Raw genomic sequence first — 24,408 nt, forward strand, 5'->3', positions numbered from 1 at the left:
CCCGGGCGGAGCTGCGCAGTCCTCTCGCAGCTGCGCCAGGACAGCCGGCGCGCCGCCGTGCCCACAAGTTGCCGGCAGCGGAGCGCGGCGCCGCCTCCTCTGCTCGCGGCCCCCCCTGCGCCCACCCCGCGGCGGCGGCCGGCTCCGGGACGAACGCCCCCGCGGACGCCGACCCCAGATGTAAAGCGGGGCCGCAGCCCCTCGCCCCCCGCCCCCCACCCCCTGCCCCCGGCGCGATCGAGAGTCTCGCCGGCGTCTCCTCGGCCAAACCCCGGGCTGGAAGATGTGGCAGCCGGCCACCGAGCGCCTGCAGGTAAGGGGCGCCCGCAGGGCCGGCCGGCCGGCCGGGGGCCAGCCTGGAGGAGGAGGTGCCCCGGGCCCGAGGAGCCCGAGGGGGGGGGGGGCGCCTGCGCCCCCTTGGCGGGGATTTGCCCGGAGCGGTCGGTCGTGGAAGAGCAGGATGCTGTCAGCTTAGCCCGGCACCGCCGGGCACCCGGCGGGGGCCAGACGGGGGACGTGGACCAACGCATCGCTTCGGGCGTTACAACTTTTGGCTTCGGGTGTTTGTGTGCGTGTTGATATGTGGAAGCTTGCACTTTCTGACCAGCAATTTTAGATTGCATTCCGCGGGCACGATTTACTGATCTGGGGTTAGGGTTTTGGCATCCAGATTTTTTTTTTTTCCCTTCTTTTTGTCTCTCCGGGAAAGACAGAAGAAATGATTTGTGGAAACATCCATTTGCCAGTGTAATTTGGAAATATCAAACTTGCTTTGACTTGGCCATGGTATGCTATTTATTTTATTTTATTTTATTTTATATTTCACTTTATTTTATATTTCATTTTATTTTCCTGTTTGTTGGTGCTCTCCTTTCATCTCCCCTGAACTTCGGCTCCCCCAGATATTTGAAAATCGAAAGTTAAGTTCAGCTAGGAATAGTTATGCCCTGGGTCATCCCATCAAAAGTTTTTCAGTGCTGTCCACTGACATGGCAGACTGCCTTTAATTTGGATTCTGAAGCCAGGGTGACACGAAGGGGGTCAAAATGAGAAGGAGGGATGTTTACAGAAAGGCGCTCATCCGGTGACACTTGGGACCCTGGAATTGCCCAGACTGCGAGGTTTGATGACTGCCTTTTGCTCGCAAATATTGCCAAGAGAGAGGGCGGTTACTCTGCCAGATAAAATCCACCGAAACCTGCACTTAAACTTTTGGCAGGCTGAGAGCCACATTGTTTCATAGTAAACTTTGAAGGAGTGTTTAAGTGGTAAAATACGCGCCCTTGGAGGCTGAGCTAGTCGGAACACTTAGTATAGTTGAGGCCAGGAACCCTGGCTGGTTTGGGAGGTTTCTCAATGAAAATGTAAAGCTCCAAATGCAAAATGCAGACTGTCCCTTAGATGCTGGGAGAGGCTAACCTTTGCCATCAGTTTTCATACTGAGGATTAACCTGCAGAGGGCATTGCATTTAGCAGAAGCAGATGCCCCACAGCCTGTTTCCAAGCCTCCCCGGGTCTTTGGATTTGTGGGGAGTGGGTTCACATGAACAGAACCTGAGACACCAGGCCAGTTCCCCAGGGTCTCAAACAGACGAAACAAGAGAAGAGACCTTTAGTCTTGGACACAAGGTCTTAGGTGACCGGCCTCTAACCTCCTTGTCTTATTAAGAGAATATCAACATGGAGTCTGAGTGATTGACCAAAGGTAACGTAAATGTATTTCGGCTGTGACACCAGCTACTAGTTGTGCCATTTGAAGTCCCTGTCAGTTCAGGGCATGGCTTCTCTTCTGAAGGAAGGGGTGACCGAGGAGGATGGCGGGCTCCCCGTCCAGGTGATGAGGGTGGCTCTTTAGAAGTCCTTAGAGAGATAAGGCCAGACTTCCTTGAGGCAGCTTTTCTGGCCTGGTGTTCTGTACCTCTGCGAAGTTTGTGGATTTCGGCTCTTGGAGTTCTTTCTGCCGCCCTGTTTCGTTTAAGGTCTCCCTTGTGCTCTGGAGCACGTGACCCTGGGCAGGCGAGAGCTCTGGCTTGCATTCCGCATGGCGATCGTTCCTTTACTAGAAACGCCCTCGCCGGCTCTTGTGTGAAATTTACACCTGTGTGTTTGGCACGAGCCTGGATTGTTACAGTTGGCTCTTGGAGTGCATCTATTTCATTTTAAAGTGTGCTGTCGAAAGAGCCCTAGGTTTGGGCTTTTGAAAGCCCAGGTAAACATGGCTTAGGCCTGACTGAGATCAAATCACTGTTGGAAGGTACTTCCCGACGTGAGTGAGGCTCAGCTTCATGCTCCCCAAGTTTAAATTAGTAAACAAGCCTGGTTCGCTTGTGAAGGTGCAGCTCAAGCCTTGTGATTACAGTAGCGAGCCAACTGGAGAAAAATCTTCCTATTTGTGGCTTCTTTCCAAATAGCAGCTCGGCTCTTTTTAAAAACACACAATTTGTATGTTTGTACTTTTTGCTTCTGGGGGAGGGAGTTGTTGAGGGTGAGGTGGTGAGTGAGCTGTGCATAATAATATTTTATTTACATTCCCGGTGGTTATGTTGGTCACGGTCTCTGTTTGCTGTCTGGGGTTTTTTCTTCCCCTTGCTGCCCTCGAGGCACCACCGTATAGGAAGGTTGGTTGCTGATTCCTCAGCGAACGGGATGCTTTATCTCGCCCTGATTCTATGGCCGTGGAGACGGTGATTGATGTTGTGCTGGATGGGGCTCCCACTCCTGAATGAAGGCCAAGCGCCACCCTTCTCACACAAACCCTAACCTTCTCGTACAACCTCATTAATTTTTTTTTCCTCATTAATTTTTAATGCAAGAATGCAATCTAGATGAGCTGGGGTGAAGAAAATCCTTAAAGGAAGCATTCCCAGAGCTCCCGAATAGGACTAAGGACGAGGGAGCCAATTTATTGTACAAGCACCTAGAAACAAAAGAGGCGAGGGGAGGGAAGAATGACATTTGTTTCTAAATTGATTTTATGCGTTCCTTCTAGGTGATGCCCATTCCAAGAGTCTGTGGCCCTGGCGGTGTGGCAGAACCTTGCTTAGGCCTGACCGTGACCTTCTAGCTAACGTCGGTCTGGCAGCCAGCCTTCTTGGTCAGAGCTGACATCTCTGACCAGGCTTGCTTATCACTATCGGTACTCGCTTCTTGGCCAAACAAAATGATGCCGATATTTTCTGCTTTGGGGTGTAGCTGACTGACCCAAATCCAGTAACGGGGTGCAGGGACCTGTTGCCCCGAGCAGGGCTGAGCTGAGCTGGATAATTTCTCATTCAGTCACACACACCGCGGCAAGTTCATTTGCTCCCCTGAATGTTAAAACTTCTGTTGCATCCCACTGGAGCCCTGGCTGGGAGTTTCTGCCATTAAAAATAGAATAGGATCAAAAGGAATGTGAAGATTTCAATCGCCACCCCAACTTTTAAAGATGAATAAATATTAATTCTTCCCTTTTCACCTTCTCCACTGCACAGCGGACTCTTTTTCTTGGAGGGACTCGGGAGAGTTCTATGTTTTTAAAGGAGCGGATCTGAGACAGGCTCCTCTCAGAAAAGCAAAGGGGACTTTTAGGGCTAGGGTATTGGTTTTTTAAAAGAGATGAGATTCCTTCCGGCCTTGGTATTTTACAACTTGCACGGGCTTCTGAGTTGCCTCAACTGTTGGGTGGGCCAGATCCCTTAGAAATGACAGACTCACGCAGGCAGGAGTACAGACACGTTTAGCCACAGGCAGGTGTGTTTTCCCAGAGCATATGTCTCCAGTGAGCTACCAGATACATTTCTCTGCGGGCCAGGAGAGGAGGGAGAGCAGGAGAAAGACGAATGGAGACGGAGCTCGAAACAAAGGAGGCCAACAGATCCTTGCCTGGGGTGGAGTTACTACAAGGACAGGGTGATAGTAGGAATGTTTGAGAAGCAAGTGCCGGCAAATTCTAAGCGTGGAGTCTGTGCGCCTGTCTTCTCGTGAGGTGATCCGTTTGGGTTCCAATTTCCTCATTTGCCTGTCTTCCCTGAGACTGAAATTTCTCCATGGCAGACCCAGGAAATACGGAACTGCTATCCGTAAAGCTCACTCTTGGCGTCTCAGCCTGGATCATTTTCTTCCTCTCACTACTTTCCTTTTTACTCTCATTTTGTCCAGCGGCTGAGCATTAGCGCCTTTAAAGCAGGGTGAAATGAGGAAGGATCGGAAGGAAACCAGATCCTGCCCTCTCTCGTTGCCGGTTAAACTTTGGGCTGGCAGAGAGGTTCATGTAAATAGAGCTTAAGTTTTATTGGAGGTAAAACTTGGCAGATTTTGGGAGGTAAGATTATGTTGCCCTTCCTCTGCCTTGCCTTATCTGACAGATTTCACCTTCACGCGGACTGTAGATTGTTCTAGACTTATTTCTCTACTTCTCTCTTTTCATCACTTCTCAGCGATGGAAGAACTGTCTAGAACGTCAGCTGGAGAGCGTTAGGCCCGGCCCGCCAGGCGGAGAGCAAACTTTGGCAAATATGACACTTTTCCGGGCAGACCACATTGACGAAAGATACACAGAGCAAGGAAGGAACTGGCAATGGCTCGTTTTTATGGAGCACGTGTTGTGCGTGTGGCACGGGGCTGGGGGTTTTATTTGAATCGCCTACTTCATTTACCTTCCATAGCCACTTTTATCCCCGTTTTATAGTTAAATAACCGAAATCCAAAGAGGTTACACGACTTGGTCAGGGAAGGGTGGCTAGAAACGAGCTGAGCTGGAATTCCAACCAGGTGGTTTGGCTTCAGAGCTGGCTTCTTAACCACTTTTCTGTAGTGCGAATGGTAAGACAAAGTAGGATGCTTTATTTTATTTTTGTGAATGTGTATTTAGTTTTGAGAGAGAGAGAGAGAGAAAGAGCGCGAGCTGGGGAGGGCCAGAGAGGGAGACACAGAATCCCGAAGCAGGCTCCAGGCTCTGAGCTGTCAGCACAGAGCCCAAAGCGGGGCTCGAACCCACGAATTGTGAGATCATGACCCGAGCCGAAGTCGGACGCTCAACTGACTGCGCCACCCAGCAGTTTGCTTTAGATGTGCTGGTGCTGTTGTCTATTAATAAATGGAATTGCAACAGTGGCGGGGTGAGTGGCTCAGAGAGGCTGCTTTCGTATCTCTTGCGGTTGCCTGGGCTGACCAGGGCTCCCCTCATTTGGTGGCCCTCATCTTGGGGGAAGTAAGCTGTTATGTCGTACTTGAGCCGAGATTCCCAGGTGCCATTTAGAAGTCTCTTCAACTGGAACACATGGCATTTATCCACACTAGAGACCTTGAGAGCTGGTCACCCAGCCTGATCTTGTCTGAAGTCCTTCCACGTTTAGACCAAAAATGGGGGGAAGGGAGGAAGGAGGTTGGGGAGTTCGGGAGCATTTTCTTGGAAATAAGGGATAGCTGCTCTTAGCGAGGCACGGGTTTCTCACCAAATTGGTTCTAGATTTTGCGATTCTTTTCACCCCTCTTAGATGAGTTGACTACAAAGCGTTGGGCTTCATTGTTTTTAAGGAAACATGGGAGTTGTTAATCTGAGGTCTTTCAGGAGCAGAATGTTAGCTTCACATCATTGGGTCTTTCTCTGGGTTTGTCAACAAACTGTCCCCCAAGTGACTTGCAAAATGTCAGCCTTGGAAAAAACTCTCTGCCCCCTGGTTACCCATTGCCTAATTGGGCTGTTTCTTGTTGACTGTACTGGGTTATCTGGGGCTGTTAGGCAACTTGCGCGTTTTGTTTGATGTTCCAGATTGGCTCTCTCCTCCCCGCTCCCTTTACACTGACTCCATCCTACTATGTGAATTAGGCCTGTAGACTGGATCCTGGAAGAGTCCATCCCGGACGGCCCCAAGGCGACTGGGGATCAGGCTGCCTTCCACAGGGCTTTCCAAAATAGCAAATAGCAGCAATTCAGGGAGTCGTTAGTGGTCAGCAAATAAAACTAGTCCAGCAACACTCAGTAACACCACAGTGTGCTTCACTCGGCCCCCTTGGGCACAGATCTGAACGCAGGCTTTGTTGAAGTAGAGCAAGAAGAAATAGATGAGGCCTTTGTCCAAAGACCTCCTTGGAGTCCAGTGGAATTAGTTGCTATCATTTTATGTTAAAAAAGAGTTTTGATCCCAGTTTAGCTGCCAACCAGTGACACAGCATCAGAGTATTCACTAAGTCCGAACCCTCAGGCCAAGAACTGGAAAGGGACGGTCTCAGGAATAAGGCACAGACTTGTTTCGCGACCTTGGGCCTATTTCGGTGCTTCCAGAGTCTCATGAAGCTGGCTCACCTAGTGCTCGTGTCACTTGGGTCCCTCACCTTGTTGAGGTCATCTTCCCCGTGTCTGATGGCCCAGATCTCCTTCTTCTCCCCTCAGCTGTTGCCGCTGAAGTCTTATTTTGATAAGGGAGATTCCAATAGCGAGAAAAACACCACCTCCCTCTGCTTGTTGAAGCTTATACACTAGTTGAGTCTTTGTTATCAGGGCGAGCCCTATATCCAGTGACCGGTGTCCTTACAAGGAGAGATTTGAAGGCACAGAGGAGGCATAGGAGAGAAAGCTGTGTGAAGACGGGCGGAGAATGGAGTTCTGCTGTCACAAGCCAAGGACTGCTAAGGATTCTGGCAGCCATCAAAAGCTAGAAAAATCAAGACTGTGTTCTTAGAACCTTTGCAGGAACCGCGACCCTGCCGCCATCTTGATTCGGGACTTCCAGCCTCCAGAAGCGTGAGAGAATACATTTCTATTGTCTTAAGCCCCCCAATCTATAGTAATTTGTTATAGCAGCCATCATAAACTAATACAGTGATAACACCATGTTGCTCTTGACCATGTTCTCTGTATTTCTAAAAGTCTAGGGATGCCCGACTCTCATAAACTGGGACGAAATGAATGTGTCTATATAGCATGCTCTTTTTATACCGAGTGTGTGACTTTATTTGCGGTGGATTCAAAGAAAATGAAAACAGACGTTATAAAACAACGAAATTACTGCTTCTTCCTCCCTTGTCTGCTTCTGGTCAACATCCTAGGAAAGGTGGCAAACGGGGGCTGTGTTGCCAAAGGGAGCACGTCTGGAAAATACAGTAAATGTGCTTCAAGAGGTAGTTAACGTTGGTCATTACAATTATGGGATGTGGAAAGTAGTTGCTTTTAGGCGGATCTCAGCGGTACTCTTCCAGGCAGGCGGAGACCAAGGGAAGGCTGGGGTTTTATGCTCAAAACAATCCAGATCGTCAGAGTGTCTGCAGGGTCTCCAACAGGGACAAGTGTGGGTTGACTTTAGAGTCCCTCCGTCCGTGGCAGCCTCAGATTATTGTCTGGTTGATTGTTTGCCTCCGGTTAGACATTGTGGTTTGTTTTCGCTTTTCACTTGGTAATTGTAAACATCATTTAAAAAAAACAAAACAAAACAAACCTATTTCGATTGCGGAGCTCACTTTTAAGACAAAAAGTTGAGCGTCATGAGGAGTCATCATGCTTGCTTTCCTGGGCTGGCTCCTCTTTATTTTATTTTATTAAAGAAGAAGTTTTTTTTTTTTCTTAAGTTTATTTATATTGAGGGGGGGGGGGAGAGAGAGAGAGCAAGGGAGGGACAGAGAGAGAGGCAGGGAGAGAACCGCAAACAGGCTCTATGCCACCGGCACAGAGCCCGATGCAGGGCTCAAACTCACAAACTGTGAGATCCTGACCTGAGACGGAACTAAAAATAAGACACTTGACCGACTGAGCTGCCCAGGTGCTCCTGGCTCTTCTTTTCGATGCAGCAGCTATGGCAGCAGAGACACTTGCAAGCCCGCTGAGGGCAAGGAGCCTGGGTTAGAGCCTCTCCAGTTTTAAAATGCTGTTTTCCCTTTCATTCTGTTCCCCAGGAAGGAGTGAATACTGCGCATGGGGAAGGGAGGGGAGAGGAGGGCTGCCGCTGAGAAAGAGCCTCCTTCATTGTCACCCTGAGAATAGTCCCACCGGTCTTGATCCCTTGTCCTGGTCCCTTGGAGACCCCGTTCCTGCCTCACAGCTTCTTTGTTAATTGTGGGTCTGAGGATAAACACACAGCTCCCGAGGGCTCGGGTGCCTTTCCATCAGGAACCGGCTGGCACTTCCCAGGTGTGTGTGACACCCCCGTGTACAAGCCACCCATGACGTGGGATAGCGGAGACAGCCGTCCACACTCTGAGTCTCCTGTAGATACTCCCTGGGAACCGAGCTGCGGGCCGGGGAGCCACGGTGCCGACAGGTGGCTCTTCTGCGTTGGGCCTGAAATTCTTGGTAGCCCAGTGCCTTAGTTTCCTAGCGCTGCCACAAGCTGGGCGTCCTAAGCAGCAGGAATTTGTTGTTGTCTCACCCATCTGGACGCTGGGGGTCTAAAATCAAGGGGTCCGCAGCTTTGGCTTCTTCCGAGGCAGAGAATCTGTTCCATGCCTCCCTCCTAGCTTCTGGTGGTTTTCTGGAAATCTTAGATGTCCCTTGGCTTGCTGGCAGGATCCCCAGGTTGCACCTGGCGTTCTCCCTGTGTCTGTCCCTGTACCTAAATTTCTGCTTTGCAGAAGGGCGCCAGCCACGTTAGATGAGGGGCCCGCCCTCCTCTGGTCCAGCTCATCTTCACCGATTACATCTGCAATGCCTGTTTCTAAGGTCACATTCTGAGGCGTGGGGGCTTAGGATCGCAGCATATGAATCTTTGGAGAGGCACGATTCAGCCCATAACAGCTACTTTCGAATTTTCTTTTGAGTATCCTCCGTGCACCAATATATTTCTCCCTGCTTGAACCAACCACGGGGGTGGGCGGGGGGGGGGGGGGCGGGGGAAGCAATGAGAATTTTTTTCCAGATGGTGGTGCAGATGTGAAATGGAGTAGCATACCTGCTATACGCCGTGGCTACTGTTTTATATTAGGGTTGACTAACAAATTACAAAACAATATCTGCTTAGGGTAACAGGGTAACAAATCAGACAGCTTAGAAGTGTGTTAACTTAATAAGCTTGTCCGTTTCTCTCTTCCCAAGTCTATCCATGAAGGAAACTCCTATAACCTGTCTGGTAATGATTTTTCCACAACTTTGTCCAGGTTTTTGCAAAAATATACAAATGAATAGGTGCATATTTAGGTCTTTCTCATGTATTTCAGTAATATATATATATATATATATTTGTGGCTTTCTATATGTATATTATTGAAATATATTTGTGGTTTTATATATATATATTATTGAAATACATGCATATTTAGGTCTTTTCATGTATTTCAATAATATATATATTTGTTTATATAATAAAAATAATAATGATATATATTTGTGTGTGTGTGTATATATATACATATATATATTTATATACATTATATAAATATAAACATATATTTATAATATATATATTTATATAAATATTTTATATTTATATATATGTAAATATAAAACCATGATATATATTTGTGTGTGTGTATATATATATATACATATATATGTGTGTGTGTATATATATATATATAAAACCATGAATGTTGTTTGCTTTACGAACCATCCATGGTTCGGCTTTCCATGGTTTCAATTACTTGCAGGCTGGCAACTACAGTCCAGAAACACACGATCCTTCTTCTGACAGATCATTAGAAGGTCAATAGTTGCCCAAGGTTACATGACAATGCTGACATCATTTGCCTTATTACAAGAAGAAGGATGCGTACAGGATAATAAGGTATTTTTAGAGACAGAGACAGACCACATTCCCTTAACTTCAGTGACAGTATATTGCGATAGTTGTTCTATTTTACTATTGGTGATTGTTGTTCATCTCTTACTGTGCCTAACTTACAAGTTAAAATTTGTCCTAGGTATGTATGCATGGGAAAAAACATAGCATATAGGGGGTTTCGTACTCTCTGCGGTTTCCGACATCCACTGGGGGTCTTGGAACATATTCCCTATGGATGTTGGGGGGGGGGGTTACTGTACACGTAGGTCCAACTCATTCTTTTTAAGTATCTGCATAGAATTTGTGGTACAGTTGGGACCACAGGTGGTTCCGTCCTCTCTCTGTCAGGGCTTGTCCGGGGGCGTGTCCATCTTCTTTCCTTGTTCTCGTGTAGGCAGTACTGTTTTAACTCTCTGGGCACATCCTTACATACGTGTGCTTCTGTTTCTTTCGAACGGACCGGCGGCATTGGATGTGTGCAACTTTTATGTTTTAGCGGCTGTTAACGAAGGCCTTTTTTGAGAATTCTGCTTTTGGATCAGAAGTGTGTGCTATCCTGGTAAAGGTGCAAAGTTTGCCGAAGAAAGGATAGTCTTTTCAACAAATGGTGCTAGGGCAATTGGATATCTGCGTACAACCCCCCAACTTTGATCCTGACATCATACATCTGGTGTATAGAAACTCACAATTCATCACAGGCCTAAATGCAAAGCCTTAAAACTGGGAAGCTTGCAGACAAAGGCAGTAGATCTTTGTAACTTTTTATGCATCAGTATAAACATTCCTAAAATCAAGGTAATGAATGGTCCATCACAGCCCAAAGTTTCTTTGGACTGGGCAAAGATTTCTTAGAACAATAGCAAAAAAGTGATCCATAAAAGGAAAATTTGATTACATTGGACTTCATCAAAATAAAACCTTTTGCTCTTTAAGCAATAAAGACAAGAGAATGACTAGAGGAGACACAGAGTGGGAGAAAATACTTGCGAATCTGTGGGAAAGGACTTGTGTCCGGGATATCAAGATAGTGGATAAGATGATAAACACCCCAATTAAAAAAAAAAAAAAAAAGCCAACGATGTGAACAAAGAAGTTATATGGACAGGAAATAAGCACAGGAAGCTGTTGAACATCATTAATCATCAAGAAAATGCAAATTAAAACCACTGTGAGATATCACTACATACCTATAGCATAGCTAAAAGTAAAGAGGGGCGCCTGGGTGGCTCAGTAGGTTAAGCCTCCGACTTCACCTCAGGTCACGATCTCATGGTCCGGGAGTGCGAGCCCCGCGTCGGGCTCTGGGCTGATGGCTCAGAGCCTGGAGCCTGCTTCCGATTCTGTGTCTCCCTCTCTCTCTGCTCCTCCCCCGTTCATGCTTTGTCTCTCTCTGTCTCAAAAATAAATAAACGTTAAAAAAAAATTTAAAAAACAAATAAAAGTAAAGAGACTTCAAACATACCTTGTGTTGGTGAGGATGTGGATGAACTGGAGTGCTTAGTCCTGGTGGGGATGGAAAGTGATGGAAAGCACATTAGCAGATCTGAGAATCGGATAGGGGACAGATTTTGAAAAGGCTTGAACAAGGGGTTGGGAGTGATGGATGTGTTCAACATCTTGATTATGGTGATAGTTTCATGGGCTTCTACACAGGTCAGGACTTTGGAAATTACGCAGTGTATTACATGTTGACTATCCCTATAGGAAGGTGTCTGGGGCACCTGGGTGGCTCAGTTGGTTAAGCTTCCAACTCCGGCTCAGGTCATGATCTCACAGTTTGTGAGTTCGAGCCCCGTGTCGGGCTCTGTGCTGACAGCTTGGAGCCTGGAGCCTGCTTCAGACTTTCTCTCCCCCTCTCTCTGCCCCTTCCCCACTCACCCTCTGTCTCTCTCAAAAATACATAAACATTAAAAAAATTAAAAAAAAAGAAAGATATTCAAACAAGGGTATACGAAGTAGTCATTGTATGGCAGGCACGTGCTAGGTGTTGGGGAAACTAACAATACACGGTTTCTGCCCTCACTTCTGTCAGTTCTCTGTAGCCTTCACATCCTTTTAACTGGCATGTAAATAACAACCTGTATTTTTCTTAGAGTTCCATTCGCTCCTTTAAATACGTTCCTTTATTTAGTCCTCGAGATGGCATGTTTCATCCATCTCTGTTTGCCTAGGGATCCTATGTTGTAACTAATAGTTGAACAAGAGAAGAAATCCCACCCAAAGGGTAGATGGTTCAGGTTGGTGCCTTGGTATTCCATCCATCATTCAGGATGGCTCCTTTCTTGTTGTTGCTCTTGGTGGTGTTTCTTGCCTTCTTTCCAGCCTGCCCAGAGGGGCTCAGTCCTCAGAGCCCTTTTTTTGTCCTATGTGCCAACACCTGGCTCCGACCCTCGTGGCCAGTAGACTCGGGATTGTGCTGATAAATGGGTACATTTTGTGGGTTGTGGCTCCATGACTGGATAGGCCACCTTCTTGATATTCCTCCTCTTGCGATAGAAAACAGAATACATCACGCAAAACCATGGGTGGGTCTTGTTTCCAGTTTACAGATGTGATGTGCCTAGCAGATGTAGGGTCGATGTATTTCTTATGGAATAATTCTTTTTCTCAGGAGTATGGAAACTCAGAAATTTACACAGCACATAGCAACTTCACACCCATGGCCACTGAACTTTAGAATGCTATTGAGAAGCATTCACAAAAATAATCTTAAGCTAGTTTACAAACATTTTTTTTTTTCTTTTGAAGGAGGCAAACTTAAGGCACTTGCCTTGATACCTTTTATTTATTTTTTTCATTTTATTTGTTTGAGAGAAAGAGAGATAGTGCTCGTATGAGAGCGAGGGAGGGGCAGAGAGAGGAGAGAGAGAATCCCGAGCATGCTCCACACTGTCAACGCAGAGCCTGACACGGGGCTCGATCCCACAAACCACGAGATCGTGACCTGGGCTAAAATCAAGAGTCAGACGCTTGACTGACTGAGCCACTCAGGCGCCCCAAGACCGTGGGGTTTTTAATCAGGCACGCGTGGAAATAAATGTTGGCTGCCTCACTTATTAGAGGTTACTTCCAGGGCCTCTGATCTGTATCCTCAACTTCAAACTGGGGGTGATGACATTTAGCTCTTGACTCTTCGTTGAGGTATGGAACACGCAAGCTTAGCATGGTGACTGGCACGTTAATGGGAGTCAGTAAATACGAATCTCTTCCCCTCCTTTAGTTTCCATAGCCGTAGAGCATTTTAGGGCTAGATGGATAATAGAGTTTTGGTGTTTCTCAAAGTGTGTTCCATGGAGCATGAGTTTATTTAGTGAGTCTTGCCACAAAGGGTTCAGTTGGGGGAAGCGGTGGGTGACAGAAAGCGAGTCTGGTTTGCTGCAGGATGACTTTTAACCTTTCAGGTGCTGGTGCCCCGTGAATTTCCACGTGAGGGGGGAAGGGAAGCCAGCCCTTCGTGAAGGAACATCCCGCAGCCCAGAGCACTTCCGTAAAGAACTTGATCTCCTTTAAGTTGACAAACCGGGGGCCTGAGGCTTGGCTGTCGCTTCCCAAAATGTTTCCTTTGGCACCTTCCGTGTATATAAACACTTTACAAATTAGTTTCCAGGGTTGAAAAATTAGAGGAATTTATAAGGAAATCTGAACTTTCTGATGCTCTTGGAAAGTGGGAGGTTCAAACCACAGTGGGTTCTGATATGGTGACCAGCGGCCAGCGCTGCTCACGTGGACCGGAGGTGGCTTCTCGCTTGTCCCAGGCCTTAAAGAGCAGGCATCACTAAGTCACGTAAGCCGATGGGCCTGTGGGCACTTGGGCTGGGGACCCTGCTCCTTCGTTTGGCTGGTGGGAAATCTAAATCCAAAGTTCATAGAGTCCTTGGAACCAGGAAAAGATTCTCGGTCTTCTGACTTTTTTTTAAAAAAAAAATTTTTTTTTTTCAACGTTTATTTATTTTTGGGACAGAGAGAGACAGAGCATGAACGGGGGAGGGGCAGAGAGAGAGGGAGACACAGAATCGGAAACAGGCTCCAGGCTCCGAGCCATCAGCCCAGAGCCTGACGCGGGGCTCGAACTCACGGACCGCGAGATCGTGACCTGGCTGAAGTCGGACGCTTAACCGACTGCGCCACCCAGGCGCCCCTCGGTCTTCTGACTTTTAAAGGCCAATGTGCTAGAAAATTCTGTGACCGCAGTTATTTGTGTCGGCGTCTTCGCGATGGGAGGGGGGATGCACCGTTGCCCCTTCTCTCCAGGGCACAGAGAAGCATGGGAACCGGAAGTGTCCTTGCCCATGGCATCTGCTGATCTTGAACATGGGGGGGAGGGCGTCCAGGCAGAAGTGGGAGGCGTCTCTGCCTCTTCACCAAACCCAGGTCACCGTTTCCTGCGTTTCCCGTGTCAGGCGAGTGGAAACTTCTCATTGGTACGGTATTGGCTCATTTTGAGCATTTTTACTGCCAAACATTGGAACAGATTGCTTCCAAAAAGGGGGGAATTTAGAGGAAGGAGAATGGTTTTTAACTTAATGGCTTTTAACATTTTCCTCACAGGTTATTGGCCTCTGAAGAACCGTTCAGATGCTGTTTCAGGAAACCCAACGTGAAAGACATCTTTAATGGTGATAGCACCTTGATATTTAAGAATTCCTGTTACCACCAAAAGAAGGAAAAAACACACAAAAAACCCCAGAACCCCCAAACCCAAAAAACAAAAAACCCAAACACCCCCAAACCACTCAAAATCACACTGTAGATGTTTTCTGATCCTCTTGGGAAGATCAGATATTCCGATTTTCCTTACCTTCCCAGATATTCTCTGTTCCCCTTAGCTCTGCCCATTCCTGCAGAATTATGAGATTCTGATGACGTTTAGCATCAAAAGTACATGGAATTAACCAGAAAGTGGCTTTACCTATAAACTGGTGGATTAGACCTCTCACGCTCAACCAATCTCCTTGGTTCGTGATGGCGTAAATGCTGTGTATGTCCCAGTTTCTCTGTCTAGTTACTCATTCCTCTGTCTGGTTAGGTTTGAGACAGTTCCCTGTTGTTCCTTGACGACTATTCTGAAAATTATCCTACATTATAATCAGACTCAAGAGTAGGGTTATTATTTATCTATGCAGCCTTCTAGCTGATCAAACTTAATATTTTTGGCCACAGCCACTTTTAAAACCAGAAATTCATCTGAAATAGTTTCTGCTGCCTGAAGTTAACTCTGCACTAGCAAGAAAGGAAAGAGATGATGCTGGCTGCAGAACAGAAAACCCCTGGCCAATCTAAAAGCTTAGCAAATACAATTATGTATTAGATTCTTATGCAGTTCTGAAAGGATTAGTTTCTCGTTCGTAAAGAAAGAAATCTAAATGCTTTTGAAGTACTTTTCAGTAAAAGCTCGAAATACCGCTCATGCATTCAAACAAGGTTGAACTAAAACCCCACAAATAACAATCAAATAATGAAGGGTTTAGTTGTACCTGAAATCCTAGGATAGCTACTGTAACTGAGCCTGAAACTTTCAGCTCTGAGCTTCCTGGCAGCCTAAGTAAGAAGAGAAACATGATGAATTACTCAGCCCTCATTATCTAATAGAAGAATGTCCATCAGCTCATCTGGAGCCCCAAGTGTTTTCCTAAATTGAAGACCCTAGAGATTACCATGGGGTTCTTTTTTAAAAAATTTTACTTATTTTAGGGAGAAAGAGACAGAGAGTGAGAGAGCAAGCTAGAGAGAGGGGCAGAGGGAGAGAGAGAGAGAAAGGCACGGCTCAATCCTACAACTCTAGGATCATGACCTGAGCCCAAAATCAAGAATTGGGTGCTCAACTGACTGAGCCACCCAGGTGCCCCACTGTGGGGTTCTCTGTATGGAACATTTGCAACAGACTCTTGGGTGATCATATTAATTGTAGGTTTTGACAAAGTTGCCTCTAAAAGTCGAAAAAATAAACAGTTTAGTAGGGATGCTAAGACGGTTTCCGTAGCGGTTAAAGTGGACATCTGTGAGTTTTTTCTGCCCAGCTTCATTTCCCATCTTCTGGTAACAGCACCCTGATCACGTTTTCGGGAATTCTCCCTGTCCTGTGGGCGGGGGACTGTCAGTGTGTCGCCTTCTAGCTGTGGCATCCACGTGTCCCCCTAGTCTCTAAGTTAATAAGACACTTTCTCCCTAAAGTTGGGATCCTGAGCAGGGTGGCAAAAGGCTGAAAGTCACCAGAACTGATTATTTTGAGCACTGAGACCTGCAGTCCTGCTGCATAGACCCCAGGAGCTGCTGCTTCTTCTTCTTCTTCTTTTTTTTTTTTAATTTTTTTAACATTTATTTATTTTTGAGACAGAGAGAGAGAGCATGAACAGGGGAGGGGCAGAGGGAGAGGGAGACACAGAATCTGAAATAGGCTCCAGGCTCTGAGCCGTCAGCACAGAGCCCGACACGGGGCTCAAACCCACGGACCGTGAGATCATGACCTGAGCCGAAGTCGGACGCTTGACCGACTGAGCCACCCAGGCACCCCAGCCCCAGGAGCTTCTTGATCCCCATCCTTTCTGAGCTTGGTCCTTCCTTCCTCCTTTCAATTTGATGTCACTCTGATAGTTTGTTTTTTTCTTCTCACGGGAGCTGGAGTTGTTGTCTCCTGCTTGCAACCACAAACTCTGATTGCTACACAGGAAGAATTTTCCTTGAACCCTCTGATGCTCAGCCTTCAAATTTTGTGTGACAACACGCGTGGTGTGGAACAGAGCTCGTGGGCAGAGAAAAGCGAGGCAGCCAGGCTGGAAGGGTCTCCGGGATACGGACCTGAGGGTCATGGCCGCGCACATGTCCTTCCTTATGGGAACACTTCCCGCGTCCACTGTGCGCTTGCTCCACTGGGGGACGAAGAAAGGGTGCGAACATCTTCCCCCCTGGAATTTTTTGTGCACACAGCCTTACGTTCCTGAACAAAAAGAATCCTCATTATCCCACAGCCCTGGCCTGCAGCTTTCATGCTCTGGCCCCATCGCCGGAGAATGATTTTTGTCCTCGTTGTTTATCACGGCGTAGTCCTGCTGTTGGCATCTGCTATAAATCTTCAGGTTTTTGTAACTTGGACGCCACTCGCACCTTTCTGCCAAATCTCTGTACTGAAAAAGTGGCCTATCGTTTTAAGTAATGATGCTTTTACTACATCCAACACAAATAAAGTAATTTCGGTACACGTTATAAAATGAATCCCCTCTTGTCTCCGGGTCTGGGGTAGAAACGGTATCAGGGATACATACAGCCGTTTGGGCCAAAATAGCCCAAAAGACACAGTCCCAGGCTGTCTGAGTCTTAGTTCTCGAGAAATATCTGTAGTTGTTGGTTAAAAACGTGAACGGCTCCGTAAGTTCACTCTAGGACAGTGTGGGCTCTCTAGCCCAGAAAGTTAAATACGTCCAGTGTTGGCAGCCTTGACCTTCTGGGTGGAGAATGTAGTTCGCTAGTCTTCAAGACCTGCTTTGCCACTTTGATTTAATACGAGGCGGAAATCTTCAAAACAAAGCTCTCTGAATCCAGGAAGGTTCATCTGGCGTCAGTCAGCTGGGGCATCCTCCCGCCCCCTTCTCCACCCCACCCCCTTGTCTTTCCTCTAGGAGCTTGATGCTTTGTAGAAAATGGCTTTGCAAAAGTGCAAATTTGGGAGAGTGTCGTGTAACGAAAGAAAATTCAAATCAGTATTCTCCCGTGGGAATCCTCGTGGGGAAATTGAAATTATACTTAAATATTCACATATAGAGTGCAGCCAATATCTGTTTTAGGATGTTGACAGACTGAGCGATACAGCTCAGTGGTTTTTCTGGAAGTCAGGTGGTCTAGAGAATGAAGGGTGCAGAGTCTAAGAAACCGGCCAATTGGTGTTTCTTTTCTCTCTGTTGTGTTAATGGTAAGTAGTACAAACGCGGTGCTGATCTCTTTACTCCTTGGCCCAGAGAACTGGCGTTTTTCTTCATAACATAATTTAATGCTCTCGTTGAACAGAGGCTGGCCCATGAGATGTGTGTGTGTGCTCTGAACAGGAGGGGACTGTGCTGGCAGGGTACCTAGGAGCAGGGCGAGCATTCAGTGAAAACTTGGAGGCAGTCTTTTGGAAATAAAACTTAATTTGCAGGGCTCTCTACACGTAAGGTAGACCTGCTTTGCGATTTGGGGCCCTATCTGTGTTTTCTCCACCGCCCCCCCCCCCCAGACCCTCCCCGTTCTTTCTTTTCTCCTCCCCCTTTCCTCAATGAATGGGAGTGAAGTTCATTCCACTCCTGAATTTCTCTGAACTCTCTTTGCTAACTGCTAATACCTCTCAGACATTTTATTTACAGCTTTCCCAAGGGGCAACGGCCCCCTCTCCTTTGTCCCATTTTCCTTCTCAGCGGCTGGAGGCCGGAAGTCACAGCTACATTGGACAAAACCAAATTTGACAGTTGCTTCAAAGCCATTGGTTTTTGGGGCCTTTTAAAAAATTCTTTCTTTTCTTCTCACTTTTCTTTTTGTTTTGGCTTATGGTTAAGACGGCATAATCTTCGCCTTAGATGCTCACAAAACTCATTTCTTGGGTTGTAGATGAAGAGGACAAATGGATTCATTTTGATCCAGGGACTGGAAGAAATTGACAAACTGTTGATTGCTTGTAAAATGCACTTTAAAAAGTCTCTCTTGGAACTTAACAGATGCCTGCCTTCCTTATGTTAAGAAGCTGATGCTGTTTATCTTTTTTATTTCAATCACTGGCCCCTCTAAATAGGAAATTTAACTTTGATTTGAAGCTATTAATGCCTGCTGGTAAATAAGAAAATGCGTGATAGAGCAAATTATTTTTCATCTCTTGCATTTCTATGGGCATCTTAGACTCAGGGGAATTTTTATGTAGCATAACAATTTCATAAGTGTTAACATGTTTTTTTAAACTTCACGTTATAAATAGGAGCAGAAGCCTGCTTCAGAAATTTAAAACTGGATTAAAGTTGGCCAAAGCAGAAGGCAAAGTCATGGCTCTGTTACAGCTTACATCCTTGGGGTTCTGGGTAGTCTATTGACTATGCAATCGATTCAGATAAAATGCTCTTACTATGGATTAATAATACTTTTTGACGTATGGATCTTGGAACTCGAAAGGGTCATGGAATTTTTTTCAAAGGTATCTGTGAACTCTATGTGCATTTCCTATGGACCAAAAATGTATACCTTGCAAATACATCAGATATTTTTCAAACCTTGTGTGCTTTATTGAAAGAAATATTTATTTAAAATAATTATTGATTCATTGTGACTTTTGGACTTTATGCCTATTTTTAAGTACTGAATATCAAAGTACAGTTTGTGGGTCAGCAGCATTTTGGGCTTGAAAGGAATTGTGGCACTTGAAAGAAGTGGGGGCCATAGATTTGATTAATGCTGATTACAGGGGTGAAGGTCAAAGGACACTGACTTGGTAGATTTGCAGGCTGCTTCCTTCCCCCATATCCCTTTCTTAAAAACTCTCCTTTCTTTTTTTTTTTTTTTTTTAATGTTCATTATTTTTGAGAAAGAGAGAGAGAGAGAGAGAGCACAAGCCGGGGAGGGGCAGACAGGGAGACACAGAATCCAAAGCAGGCTCCAGGTTCAGAGCCCGATGCGGGGCTTGAACCCACAGACCACGAGATCACGACCTGAGCCGGAGTCGGACGCCTAACCGACTGAGCCACCCAGGTGCCCCTTAAAAGCTTCACTTTCAACAAATGTCATGGAGCTTTTGCTTTTGGGTGAGGAGCCAAACTAAATTATAAGGTGGGTCTAAAGAAGTGGTTCCTGTGCTCAAGAAGGCTTCAGTCAGTTAAATATGAAGTAGATTGTTGTTATCACAGAGGAAACTTCCATCCTAAGACCGTGGAGGGCAAAAGAGGAGAGCCTTTGTAATCTGTGCCCTTTTACTAGGAGCACGAAAGCTTCCCCTCGCGTCCTACCCGGGGAGATGCTCACGTTTCAGGGATGAGGACTATGCGTGGCCATGTATTGGTTGGGAGAACAGAATATCTTAATTGGGCGGGGCTTTGAGCCAAATTGAGTCAGAGTTCTGTTATCAAGGTCAAAGGGAAAAATGGCAGCACCACGCCCGCTCTACCACAGGTGCTGAATTGGCAATAATGGCAGATGTGGGCACTACCGGTCTCCCAGATTTTGTGAGTTTCTTTGTTTGCCACAGAACACTTCGTGCTCCCCCCAGTCCCCACTCCCCCCGCTCCCGCCCCCCCCAAGCCCTCCACCCCGCCCTGGTCTGGCGCTGTCCTGTTGAAATTGACACAGTCCTCCGACGCGAGCAGAGTCAGTCAGCACAGACACAGTCCTGTGACGCGAGTGTCCACAGTCTGACGTGGTCTCAGATGGTTTTCCAGCCCATCTTTCAATACAAGCATGTTGTGCAATGGCATGTGTTGAAAATTGCCAGGATTACTGAGAAACGGAGACTTTGTGATTACAATGAAAATCTCATCTAAGTGTTTAGAAGTTTAGGATGTTTATGTTTGTTTGGACAGATGCTATTTGGCTAATTTCGTATTTGGGAAAACGTTATTTAGTTTACACTTCTTCTTTCTTCCCCCCTTTCTGCAGTCTTTTGCACATTGGATGTGAGAAGCTTGTATGGAACGAGGCTAAATGAGCTAAAATGTTGGTGATTAGGCAGATTTCCTTTCCTCCCTTCTGTGGCCAGTGTTTGTAAAGATGTGTCCTTATCGGATGCTAAGGAGTGACTTTGATGCTTGAGTTCAAAGTCATACACCGTCTTCATCTGTCTACATCTTTTAATGCATCCTGAGCCATTTCCCACATTCTGTGTGTTTTTATGTTCGATGCTTTTGCTAATGTTTCCTTGGTTTGACATATCCTTCATCACTTGTATGCTCAGCCGAGGGGATCATACTCCTCCCATAGCAGATGAAACTGCCCGTCTTCTGCCTTTCCTGATCTCCAAGTGCAGTGAATCATACCTTTCTTCTAAGTGTCCACAGTTTGTTCTTATGATGCAGTCCTACTGCTTAGCGCATTCTAGTTTTTCTTTTTAGTAGAATCACTCATGGACTTCTGTCTTCTAGAAGCCTCTAAGCCCTAGCGGCTGGGAACTGGGTCTTTATTCCTCCTTGTATGTCCATTGCACCTGCATAGTACTTGGGATATAAAGATAGGAACACAGGGTGCCTGGGTGACTCAGTCATTAGCCATCTGACTTTGGCTCAGGTCATGATCTAACAGGTTTGTGAGTTAAAGTCCCGCATCGGGTGAGCTCGAGCCCCGATTCGGGCGAGCCCTGCTTCTCTCTCTCTGTCTCTCTCTCTCTCTCTGTCTCTCTCTCTCCTCCCCACCTCCCGGGATTTTCTCACTCTCTCTGACCCTCACTCACTTGAGCCCTCTCTCTCTTTCAAAAAAAAAAAAAAAAGATAGGAACACAATGCAAGCCCCGTGAATATCTTTATTTCTGTAGTGCTTCAGTAAACTAATGATATTTTATAATTTATTTGCTATCTCTTAATTTCTTTGGAAGGAAAAGTGAGAGGTAATATGGTGTATGTGGCACTGTAAATGAGTGAGGATGCTGAGAGTGGAGTTTGACTTTTATATTCAGTGGGAGTGAGGGAGAGAGAGAGAGAGATGTATTTATCTTTAGAGGCAGCTATTAATGGGAAGCGCACAATTCTATATGTCTATGTTAAGTTCTTTTGAATGTATCCTGGATCTCCTTGACATTTAAGTCAAAGTATATCGTGTGTTTATCTTGTTATTGCCTGTTTACTGTAGGGATATTACCTGTTATATTTACTTTCAGTAATGCAAGAGATGTCAACAGAGCTATTCATAAAAAAAACAATAATTAAAATATAAAATGTAGAATCTATTTTGTTTAGAGTCACATATGTTTCTTGGTAATGGTTGAGTTTTCGATGGGAGAAAATTTTAGGTTGCTTTTCCTTATGATAAAATGATCCCTGGTTGAGCATTTTCTTTTTTTTTTTTTTTTTAATTTTTTTTTTCCAACGTTTATTTATTTTTGGGACAGAGAAAGACAGAGCATGAACGGGGGAGGGGCAGAGAGAGAGGGAGACACAGAATCGGAAACAGGCTCCAGGCTCCGAGCCATCAGCCCAGAGCCTGACGCGGGGCTCGAACTCACGGACCGCGAGATCGTGACCTGGCTGAAGTCGGACGCTTAACCGACTGCGCCACCCAGGCGCCCCTGGTTGAGCATTTTCAAGAAGCCTGGAGGCCTCCAGGATTGCTAAACACATTATTTGTTGTGCTATAAAGCAAGGACATTCTCAAAAAAAAGGGATTATTTCAAAGGAAAACTGAAGCTAGCTTGGTTTCCATTGGTCAAATATGGTACACACTGACCCTCAAAATAAATAACAGCTGTTGGGGGTTATATCCCGTTGAGTAAAACATAAGAGTCTACGAAGCTATCCTGATACAAACATATAGATTGGAGAGGGGGGGAAAGCTCTTCGTTACTACACAACGTTAACTAATAAATAAGGCAAGGATGATGGAATTAGAAAATCACCATTTTGCAACCATCATCTTAATTGGGCCAGGTGAGAATCATCAGGGCACACTAAAACCAGTGGACGGATGTTCGATTTGGAACAGGATAGTCACAAGATCTCGAAGTATGTCTCCACAAATTATCAGTTGAAAAAGGGAAGAGTGTAACTTTTCACTGAAGAAATCCAGCGGGCATCACCTTCAACACAGAATCAGAGTTAGCATCACCCAGAAGTAGGGTGAACCCTCATCAGGTGCCTCCTGATACGGTGCACCGGGAAGTACCACTTGCACGGCCCTCCTGTTTTGGGAGCACGTATCGTACAAAAGAACCGGCTTGTGCTCTTAAAAAAATATCGATGCCAAGGAAGACAAAGAAAGGCCAAGACACTGTCCCTAGGCAGGACAGCCAGATGCAGTGCATGATCTGGAATTGGATCTTGGACCAGGAAAATAATGGCTCTAAAGGGCTTCATTGACATGGTTGGTGACATACTTTTACTACCATTATGCAAGAGAGAGTATTCTTGTTCTTGAGAGATATGTGACAGCATTTTAGGTGTGACGGGGGAATGACATCTGGAGTCTGTATCTTAGTCTCAAACCCGTGTGAGGGAAGGAGGGAGCAGAAAGGGAAGGGAGAGATGGGGGGAGCGAGAGGGAGAAGAAGGGTGAAGTGAGGGTGAAGGAAGAGAGAGAAGGGGAGTGTGGGAGTGAGAAGAAGGTTGGCGGGAGGGAGGAGGGGGAAAAAGAGAGAGAGAGACAGGAGTGGAGAGGAAGAGGAAAGGAGAAGGGAAGGAGGGGGACAGTAAATGAACGACAGCAAGAATATACTGTAAAGAAAATGTGGTTAAGTTTGATGGCTGGTAGATCTGGTAAAGGGTGTAACTATTCTTGCTATGTTTTGGCAAATCTGAAGTTATTTCAAAATAAAGCTCTAAAGAAAAACACATTACATATACATATTTGCAGATGTCATTTCTAAGTTAAAAAAATTAATGTTTATTTTTGAGAGAGAAAGAGACAGCAGGAGCAGGGGAGGGGCAGAGAGAGAGAGGGAGACCCAGAATCCAAAGCAGACTCTCGGCTCTGAGCTGTCAGCACAGAGCCTGACGCGGGGCTCAAACTCACAAACTGCGAGATCATGACCTGAGCCGAAGTCGGACGCTTAACAGACTGAGCCCCCCCAGGCGCCCCTGCAGATGTCTTTTCTAACAGATTGGGGATGGTGGTCGCTGAACTGTCTGAAGCGTGAGGGCAGGGGCATTGCTCACCACGTACTCAGGGCAAAAGTCGGCAGTTCGTAAATATTCGTTTGACAGACACAGGGATTGCGGGGCCTGAAGTCTCTTCAGCTGTGGAAGATGGATCTTCGCACAATTGCAAATGCCGAGTGTAAGTATGTATGTTATGGTTTTCAGGTTCCCTTGCAGCTACTTATGGCCACGCAACAAGTTAATGGTAGCCAGTGGGATGGAGCAGAAGTCTTAAAGGGAGGGTGCCTCTTCTCTGCCTCTCCTTACTGTGTTCTGGTGGGGATAGGAATGTAAAGGTGGAAGCTGGAGACCGTCTCGGGGGACCCCTGTGCTGAGGATGGGGCACAGAAGCTTGGGCGGCTGGGACCCCGATGTCTGGGAGCCATCCCCCCCCCCCCCCGGCTACTTACCCCAGACATCATTTATGTGAGAGAGAAATAAATGTCTGGCTTCTCTAAACCACTTTGCTGTTGCCTTTTTTTCCCCTTCCATTTGCAACTACAGCTCATCCTACACGATACGCTGTACTTTCTAAAACATCATCACCCTTGCATTTTTGTTCCTCTGTGGAGCTTTGTATTCAGTTTGTCACATAGACACACGGATTGTAGCAATTCTCTGCCCTTTTCTTCCTCCTCCTCCTCCTTCTCCTCCTTCTCCTCCTCCTTCTTCCTCTTCCTCTTCCTCTTCTTCCTCTTCTTCTTCTTCTTCCTCTTTCTGTTTCCCCAGCGTGGAAGCTGTCCGACTATGACGGGGATTCTGCTTCTGTGCTTGAGTTGGTGGGTTAGCATCTGCGGTGTGGGGGATGTCGCATGCCGAGGGCACCGCCTCTTCCCTCTGTCCCGGCAAACCGTCTGCATCTTGCAAATCGCTAAATTGGCCTGAAAAGATTGTGTGAAGCGGCTTTCCTGAGATTCCTTGTCCTGACAGACCCAGCT

General features: G+C 46.3%; 1 protein-coding gene across 2 annotated transcripts in view; it reads left to right on the top strand.

The window, feature by feature from the left end:
- Positions 1 to 6: 6 nt before the first annotated feature.
- PID1 (phosphotyrosine interaction domain containing 1) overlaps positions 7 to 24,408 on the top strand; it is a 232,595-nt gene continuing 208,193 nt past the window's right edge. For both annotated transcript variants that reach the window (XM_040450790.1, XM_040450792.1), the window contains exon 1: positions 7 to 313. In XM_040450790.1, coding sequence (XP_040306724.1) covers positions 284 to 313 — 30 coding nt within the window. In that variant the 5' untranslated portion in view covers positions 7 to 283. The remainder of the gene's footprint in view (positions 314 to 24,408) is intronic.

Source organism: Herpailurus yagouaroundi, unplaced genomic scaffold, assembly GCF_014898765.1.
Source record: "Herpailurus yagouaroundi ecotype Mexico unplaced genomic scaffold, PumYag 202, whole genome shotgun sequence".
Classification (NCBI taxonomy): domain Eukaryota; kingdom Metazoa; phylum Chordata; class Mammalia; order Carnivora; family Felidae; genus Herpailurus; species Herpailurus yagouaroundi.